The sequence below is a fragment of the Anoplophora glabripennis genome, unplaced genomic scaffold, assembly GCF_000390285.2.
Source record: "Anoplophora glabripennis isolate ALB-LARVAE unplaced genomic scaffold, Agla_2.0 scaffold152, whole genome shotgun sequence".
Taxonomy (NCBI): domain Eukaryota; kingdom Metazoa; phylum Arthropoda; class Insecta; order Coleoptera; family Cerambycidae; genus Anoplophora; species Anoplophora glabripennis.
Window position 1 is genome coordinate 469,319 of NW_019416497.1, and position 9,637 is coordinate 478,955.

Sequence of the window (9,637 nt, forward strand, 5' to 3'; positions counted from 1 at the left end):
CAATCAAATTTCGAGTCAATATCTTTAAAACTCTTTGAAGTAATTAATAAAAATAAATAAAAAAATAAAACTTAAACGCTCTGTATCTCCGAAACGAAGCATATTTCGACCTACATTTATATGAACTTTTTTCACAAAATAATTTCGGCAACCACCCCCTATAATACTTCCCACTTATTTACAAACACCCTGTATATCCTAAAATGAATGCATTTTATTCAAAATTCTGATATTTATAAATATAACATTCTGAGAAATGTTCAAGTTAAATAAAACAACAAGGTAAGTAAAAAAGTTTTTATTTTGGTGAAGATTATGCTTTGTAATATTTATTGTACACTAAAACTATTAGGTAATTTAATTTCTGTGAAATAATGAACAGTTTAAGGTTCAGTTAAGTTGTGACATATAAACAACAAATCTGTTTTTCAAAATGCTGACTAATTTTTAGTGGATTGTTACATAACTACAATATTATATAAGAAGTGTAACTACATACTTTTATTTTATGATATTTCAGTATAATACTAGCCCTTCATTGATATTTTTGATTCAAGATTTTATTATAGCTAAAAAAATATATGTATAATTGCAAATATATAAGAAAAGAAAATAAATATATAAAATATGCTACAAATAAATAAGTATTCCTACTCAGGTATTAACAAAACTTGTTTTTTTTTGTTCTACAAGGAAAGAACATATCCTTGCCAACTTAAATTTAACAAATTTACATTTTTCTATTAAATCCACGAGTAAATTGATTTCATCTACTGTAAATTTTTAGATTCTTATTCAGAGGTGGTTGGTACGGGGGGGCTCTGGGGCGGCGCCCTCCCTAAAAATTTTCATAGTAAAAAAAATTAGTTTACAATGTTATCTGGATAATTAAATAGATCAGCATTATGAAACACATTAAAAAGTGTTAAATTTGTAATGTGCAGCCAATTCAACTCGACTTGCAAAATTCTTTGAAAAACTCCGCTACACTTGTCAAGTGTTTACAGCGGTGGCCATGGTTACCGTTGCGCAGCATTGAAAGAAGGAGTAGGAGTGGCGCATTTTTACTATGCAGTTTGGGCTCTGTTTGGTCCGACCATAACCAAATAATAGCTATTCACGGATTTTTTTCTTATTAAACGTAATTTGTTACTTACGTATTGCTTCATGTGTGTTTTTAAAAATATTTGTGGGTACACATGTTCGCAAGTGATCCATTTTTAAGCATTACGTCAAGAGCGCCAGCAGGACGCCACCGGACGCACCAGCGTTCCAGGAAGGGTCTACAGCCGACTGGCGCCGCCGGGGACCAGATGCGTACTCATATACCTACGACCGACTCCACACACAGAGACTCTCCAACAAACACTCAAACCGTCAACACGTCTTTTTCTATACAACTTAGTTTTCAATAAAATACTTTATTATTACCGTTGAGAGAGCGTTTTATTTTCGCTGTACAACGAAAGCAATCCTCATATTGTAAAAGTTTAAATTGATTGTAAAGACAAACTAACAGTAATGTCGACTATTGAAAAATCAATGATGACAGAAATACTAAACTTTAATGGGAAAATAATTGAAAAGTTTATTTCGGACAAAAGTAGAAGAACGGACTTTCATTATAAAAAATTATGTTGAATACATTTTTTTTATATTTCAATACATAATACTTAAAATAAAAGTACCCACATATATTAAATTTTTTTTCTATACTTTTCACCTAAATTTTTCCGCCCTCCGTGGTACGGAAGTCAACAGCCGCCACTGTTTTTATTTTCTCTTCCTCTGTCATGTATGGCTAGTATTAGGAATACATACATTATATTGTACTATGATGAAAAAAATCATTTATGATTAATCGTACACTCTACTTTTATCAATGTTATAATTTGTGTGCAATTATTAACTGAAACTATTAAATTAAATATAATACATAACAAATTTCATTAGTAATTACTCATCTGCCGAAAGTTGCCTAAGTAACATGTAGTAGGAGTATGCCGTTCGCAATATCTGAAAAAAATATGGTTTAGTTTAACTACTGATGTTGCTCTGTTGCTCCCGGATTTGGAAAATTACCCATCAACTTTTATGAAATTTTATTAAGTAGGTATTTACTGAATAATTTTAGCTTACACAAAAAAAAGCAATGTAACTACTTTATAGGGTTTAAATACTTGGCAGAGAAAGTAAACCAATTTAAGAAAAAAATGTTGGTCAAACACTTTTGGAAACACAAGGTTAAAATTCTCTTAAAAAAACTAAATTAGATATAGAGGAACGGAATAAATGTAGATAACGTCATAAATAGTAGTAACGTTAGAAAAATAAAATCCCATCTCATTATAAGAATCGATTGTTCTTCGTAAAATTTATTATCTATTTATTTTTCTTTTTTGTGGTAACGATTACAGAAATTATAAAGAAAAACAGTATTTCGCAGAAAAACTCTATACTCTGTATATCGAAATTAAACATTTCTGGACACACCCTGTATAATAATAAATATACTTACACTAATAAATATATTCAAAGACAGTTCGAAGAAGTCGACTGCATATAGTTTAATCGGTGTTTGAGTTCTACATATGAAAATCAATAAATTTTTCTTATAGCCTTTTGAAGCAGTAACCCAATTTGACTCGAAAGCTGCATATGGAATCTTCTTACTCTGCAATTGGAAACATTTTTCTGTACATTTTTAATTTTTTCTTTCCTTTTTTTGTATGAACCTTTGTTCTTATTTTTTCTAGGACAAGGACTCTTTTTAAAATATTGCAATTTTAAATTAAATTTTTCTATTGAGAACAACAATAACAGCCTCACAAAAAAAAAGGTTCTGTATCAGAGATATGAGGAGGTACATAAATGGTGTGTACTTTTAGCTGCATTTTTTAGTATAACGCTAAAATATCCCCTAAAATAGGATGAAATAGTGAGGAAGGTGAAGTTTTATAATGAAAAGAAACAATTTATAAAATACTTTGGTTAGAAACCAATTACAGATCAGGGTCTAACTAACTCCTTTAAGTCACACATTTTTCTATTCAATATTTTTGCCTGAATTTTGTTACCGTATGTTTTTGGGGTCGCTGATTACGAATCTGAAGTCCGAACATGAAAATTCCTGAATAAAAGCTAGCGGATCCAAAATGGCGGAGGTAAAAAATCGGAAAAGCATTCAAAATTTGAAGCATATGGCTGAAACTTGTTACTTGGTGGTTTTCAAAGCCGTCAATCACGAATATAAGGTTTTAATTAGGAAATTCTAAAATGGCGGATTGAAAAATAAGTATCATAGAAATTAGTATTTACTACCCAAAGAAATGCCTTAGGTATGAGTGTTTAAAAAATAGAGTCATTTGAGTTAAAATAGGCAATTGTCTAAAATGGGAAACAAGGAATATAAATTTGATTTGCATTGAGCTGTCTGTTTCTAACTAAAGGTCATAGCACAGACAATATAGCTTATCGCCACAGACTGCGTATTAAATTATGGAAATTGGCAGCCTAAAATGGATGCAGGGTCTCCTTAGCCGGCTTCCAGCTATAAAATTTAGCGTGGTAACTCTTCTACATGGTAATAGGCGGCAGTTCTAGAGGTGGCTTTGTTGCCAAATGATAACTGCCAAATAAATTCGATGCATTCAATTATGTAATTAAAGTGATATGGAACCTATCTTTTGTTTGGAAATCACATTTGTGAATAAAATAAATCAAGTTAAAAATTAAAACTATGAATTTACTTAATTAATTATTTATTTTATCACCTTGGAATGCGAGAACTCAAAAACTTGAAATTAATGTTTTTAGATTTGTGCATCGACTTCCACTTTGGTACGATAAAAACACCTAGGTATGTTTAAAAAAATTGCAAGATACAGGTTGTGTATCCTTAGATGGGGGTACTGGTCTCTTATTGCTGATATCTTTAATTAGGCAAAATAATTATTACAAGTGTTGCATATCATGGATGCCATTGGTAGTGCTCATATTTGTGACACAAGGTGTTTAAAAAAAAATTAACATTGTAAAATGGCTGGACCCTTAAGAAGTAATTGAATACGGAATTTATTTAAAAAAAAAACAACGAATCATCAATCAATGATCCTTTACAGTTTACATTTTGATAAAATTTTGACTAACTTTTTTGTTTTTCGACATGCGGAGTTCGGACCTTTTCCATTCAACGCAGAACGGACAATCAGAACCATGGGTGTAGGGGGGGATTTTTTTAATTATTTTTTCGATTCAACGCACCGTTGCCGAGTTATAAGACCTTTTTTACTGTATCACCTCACACATCTCTTGTTTCCGAAATTTATTTTCCACATACGGACTTCGGATGTTTTGCATTTAACGCAGAAGGGACAATCAGAACCTGGAGTGTGGGAGAGATTTTTTAAATTATTTTTTTGATTCAACGCACCGTTTCCGAGTTATACGGCCTGTTTGCTATATGACGTCGCATACTTCTTAGGTGCCCAAAAAACAGCCCCGATCTCAGTCCTTTAGACATATTTTTGTGGGGACACTTCAACAAAATATACTATTAAAGCCCTCAAAATTTACAAGTACTTATTGAAAGAAAAAATACAGGACGAAATGTTTGATAATTCTGAATTTGTTTTTAAAGCAATAAATAGTAAATTAAAGCATATTTTCAACTGTATCATCACAATTACTTGCATGTTGAAAATTTGTAAAAATTGTAGGTATTTTAATGTTATTTCGTTTTTAGATATCCACCTTATATATGTTGATGTAAAGGTTAGCTATAAAAACCGTTGTGTGTTATTTCAATAAGGATGAATTTTAATTTTTTTAAATTATTTTTTACTTTAAACGTATATTTTATGCCAGCAAATTTTGATGTCCAAAGAAATAAAGGAAAAGTCGTACATTTGTATTTAGTTTTTTTTTCTATCTTTAATTATTAAACCTATAAGTGGATGTCAAAATACAAACAAAAATCCTGTACCTACATTCCGCGACTTACTAATAATAATCCACCTTGTGTATTAAATAAATTTATCATCAAATATTAAAAAATGTATATTAACAAGCTGTTTAAAATATTATTCCGAATTTTGTTTATTTGGAAATATATTTTCTACAGTATTTCAATACCAAAAAAATTAAAATAGTAGCTAATTAACCAAATTATGATTAAATAACCGCTGCAGAATATCCGATTTTCTATGTTGACTACCTAGGCACCTATTCGTTCATTCTTTAAAATATTTTTATCAATATCTATATTTAAATAAATATAGTAACGCCAAAAACAGGCATTGATAAAAATGTGTACAAAATAAATCCGTAAGTACACGTGACAACATTGCCAAACCGTTGTTTGTATGTTGCTGGGATACACGTAAGAATGCGGGCCGCTGCATTTGATTCTTCCTAAGATTCTGCTGGTGGTGTTCTCTATCGGCAATTCGGAAATTTAAAACTGCTGGCCTATTCCAGTAGCGGTCTGTGGCGATACCTATTTTGTCTGTGGTCATAGTTTGTCATTCCTGCAGTGCCAGTTAGAATATGGTTGAAACAGTTTGCTTTAAAATCATATACTCATTTTATGCGTCTTATATTTCCGTGTCGGGAAACACCTTCACCGTTCCAATCCTTATACACTCTTTTGGTGTAATATATTGAGGAAATATTAACATATTAACCAGAACACAATTAAGGAAAAATTGGAAACTGCACCCCAACTCCTTTAACTACATAGTACAAATAGATAAAAATTGCACACCTCTAAACCTATCGACGCAAGAACAGTCTTCCATTTTCATTCAATGGAACATAAGAAAATAAATTAGTTACCAAACCGCTTCATGGTCAATCAGGAAAACATAAACAAAGATCAAACATATAAATTTCTACAGAAAGATCAGTTATACCCTGAAACTGAGAGTTTTAAAGTTGCAATTCAATTCCCAATACCGATCTTTTTGTTAATTTTATATTTTGATATTCAGAGGCGTATTCTATGGCCAAAAATAAAGGTGTTTGTTATATAAATGTGGGGTCTTAGGACAGCCATTGTCCAGTTACAGCGTGTCAAAAATTAAAATAAAAAAACAGTTTTTAATTTTAATTTCTAATTAACCAAATCCGGTGTGCGTATTTGTTATGACAGTAGGTATGAAACAAAAAATTATCAGCTTTAGAAACTTACCAGTGACGGAGGTGTGGGTATCATTTATTTAATATTTGTATTGTCAAATTAAGCTTATTTTTTATCAAGATTGAGTTTTAATAATGGCATATGTATCTGTAAATGCTGAAATGGCCAATATGGTTTACATTTATGGTCTTGCAGATGGAAATGGTAGTGAGGCTAGGCGAATTTATATGGAAAGATTTCCAAATCATCCAACTCCAAATCCAAGAATGTTTATAAATGTGTTAGAACGCCTGAGTTGGAAGAAGCTATCCTACAAGAAATTGAAGAAGACCCAAATACTAGTATTAGGAAGATCAATCAACAAATCGTAATGTAAATCATAAAGTATTTGATCCGTTCTGAAGAATCAACAGTTTTACCCATATCACATACAAAGGGTCTAAGCTTTACTGCCATAAGACTATCCTGCTCGCTTACAAGTTTGCCACTGGATTTTGCAAAAAATTGTACAAAATGTTGACTTTACCGCTGGCATATTGTTTAGCGACGAAACTAATTTTTCCAGAGATGCTATAATAAACTTTCACAATACGTTTGGTCTGATGAAATCCCTCATGCCATAATGAAATCTCAATTTCAACATCAGTTTCTTTGAATCTATGTTTGGGTATTATTGGAAATTTTCTTGTTGGGACTTACTTTTTACCAAGAACTTTAACCAGTACCTCCCACAGACATTTTCTTGAAAACGTTTTACCTGAACTACTTGAGAGAAATACTACTAAGAGAAATAATGTGTTATGCACGACGGGGCTCCTCCACATTTTAGTTGGACGGGGCCACTCAAAAACCAGGTCAACCTTGGCCACCCAAATCACCCGATATTAACCCTATTAATTTTTTTTGTTTGTTGTGGTTGTGATGTGATAAGAGCTACTTCTGGAATTTTTGTACGTGTTGGAGCTGCAATTTCAAGAAAATCTGAAGCATGTATTTTGGCTGAAAGTGGCCACTTCCAACATTTGTTATAATAAATCATAGTAAAGTAATTCCATTGTTAATTAATTATTTTGTTATTATTTTAAATAATTTAAGGAGTATCGTAAAAATGCACTTGATCAAATAAATCAGTTTTGTTGTTAATCGGTTTGGAATACAAAAAAGTGTAAAGGAGCAAAAAGTGAAGATAATACGATGGCGCATATTGTGACCTATTTTATTTGTAATATTATACAGGGTGATATATATTTCTTTGGCAAATATGATCGATGATGCCCACACCTCCGCCACCTCCTCACTGGACAATGGCTGTCCTAAGACCCCACAATCATTTACAAAAATATTTTTGCCACAGAATACATCCCTGAATTTTTGACCTCCACTTAAAAAGCACCCTATAAGTATAATGCTGACATCTGTCGAAAAAAATTGCATGGATTTTATATCTATTCCAACTAAAACATTTCCGCTTCAGTGCCACTGATAAAAAATCTATAACATGAACTTCGAGGCATNGTAGCATACGACAACTATATATTGTGTGTTCAAAATGCTTTACCTCAAGATTCTAAGCTCTTTTGGTCATATCTAACGACAAAAAGAAAATCAACTAGAATTCCGGGAGACATCAAATACAATGGTCAAATTTATACTCAGCCTGAGGATATTGTAAACGCTTTTGCAAATTTTTTCAACGGTGTTTATTTACCGTAAAGCTTTGTTGACCTCACACCAGATATTAATTTTAATTACAACGAAACAATTTCTTTACCATCTTTTGAGATCCAAGAAATTTAAATTTCTTTCCGAAAACTTAAACCAAGATTTACTTCCGGCCCGGACCAGATTCAGGCTTTTTTAATTAGGGACGGTTTTATGTATTTTCATTGCCTCTTCAGATGATTTTTAATCTAGCGATCAAAACTTGTATATTTCCTGATTTTTGGAAAATGGCTAGAGTCTATCCAATACTCAAAAATGGTGACATTTCATTGGTTAATAATTATCGGCCTATAGCTTTGTGGTCAAATTTTGCCAAAGTGTTCGAAGTGTGCCTGTACAACCGTATTATTCCATCCATCAGACCTTTGCTTTCATCTACCCAATATGGATTTTTATCCGGTAAATCTACCCAAAGTAACATGCTAGTTTTTACTCAATATTTATCAAATATTTTGGACTCTCTACACGGACATATCTAAGGCTTTTGATCGAATAGATCATCGCATTCTGTTGAAAAAGCTGGGAGGAATTGGTTTTAGCCCTGCATTGTTGGACCTATTTTCATCTTATATTAAAGATGGAGTCTATTTCGTTACATTTATTGGATACAAATCTCAGCGACTTACTGCAGCATCAGGCGTCCCCCAAGGATCCAATTTAGGCCCATTGCTCTTCCTAATTTTTATCAATGATATTTGTTCTGTCTTGAAATGTGAAAATCTAATTTTCGCTGATTTGAAAATATATAGGAAAATTAATTGATGATACCTCAGATAACTTAATCTTGCAGAATGATCTGGCCAATATTGAACTGTGGTGTAAGAAAAATAGGTTAGAACTTAACGTTGCTAAGTGTAAAGTGGTTACATTTACCAGAAAGATTAATTTTGCGAAATATATATATAAAATTAATAATCATAGTTTGCAATCTGTGGAAACAATTATTAAAGATTTAGGAGTTTTTTTTTGAATCCCGTTTGAGTTTTGTTGATCACATTTATCAAATACAATCAAATGCCAGGAAAATGAGCGGGTTTATAGTCCGTTTACTAATATCAAAGCTTTGGAAATTTCGTATTATGCGTATGTTAGGTTAGATCGAAGCTTTAGTATTGCTCATTGATTTCGAATTCCTATTACCAATTACATTCTGATGCCCTTGAAAATGTTCAAAGGCGTTTTTTGAAATTCTTGTCTTTTAAATCTACTGGTATATATCGGGCTCAGGGCTTCAATCACGATACGTTATTAAATATGTTTAACTTCCAAGCTTTAGAAACCCGCAGGCGTTGTCAGTCGGTAAAATTTCTTGATAATCTAATTCATAATAAAATCGATATCCCAGATTTACTAGAGTAACTAAGTTTTCCACTATCACGTGCTGAGATGAGGAATCATGCAACTTTTTATTTGCCAAGGGCTTGCACAAATTTATTGTTAAAATCCCCAGTTTATTTTATGTGCAAGACATTTAATTATATCTGTAACACTTGCGATATAAACGATTATTCGGTGAAAATGTTATGTATGAGTATAGTAAACCATGATCGTAATTGATGTCCATCTTTACTTCAAGTAACATGTCTTAGGTTAAGTATATTCAATTCTTTTTTTTGTTTTTTGTTCTTCTGTTGTTATTGAGTTTTTTATAATTATATTATGTAGATATTTCAATGTAATTTAGCTCTATAAATGGAATTACTTCTGTTGGGCTAATAAATTATTATTATTATTATTATTATTATTATTATTATTATTATTATTATTATTATTATT

At 31.5% G+C, this 9,637-nt stretch overlaps 1 protein-coding gene across 1 annotated transcript in view; it reads right to left on the reverse strand.

Moving 5' to 3' along the window:
- Positions 1–1,902: 1,902 nt before the first annotated feature.
- Positions 1,903–9,637, reverse strand: part of LOC108908059 (odorant receptor 33b-like) — a 13,007-nt gene continuing 5,272 nt past the window's right edge. Inside the window, exons 5-6 of the mRNA XM_018711967.1 lie at positions 2,519–2,674; positions 1,903–2,016 (exon numbers count right to left, since the gene is read on the reverse strand). Coding sequence (XP_018567483.1) covers positions 1,957–2,016; positions 2,519–2,674 — 216 coding nt within the window. The 3' untranslated portion in view covers positions 1,903–1,956. The remainder of the gene's footprint in view (positions 2,017–2,518; positions 2,675–9,637) is intronic.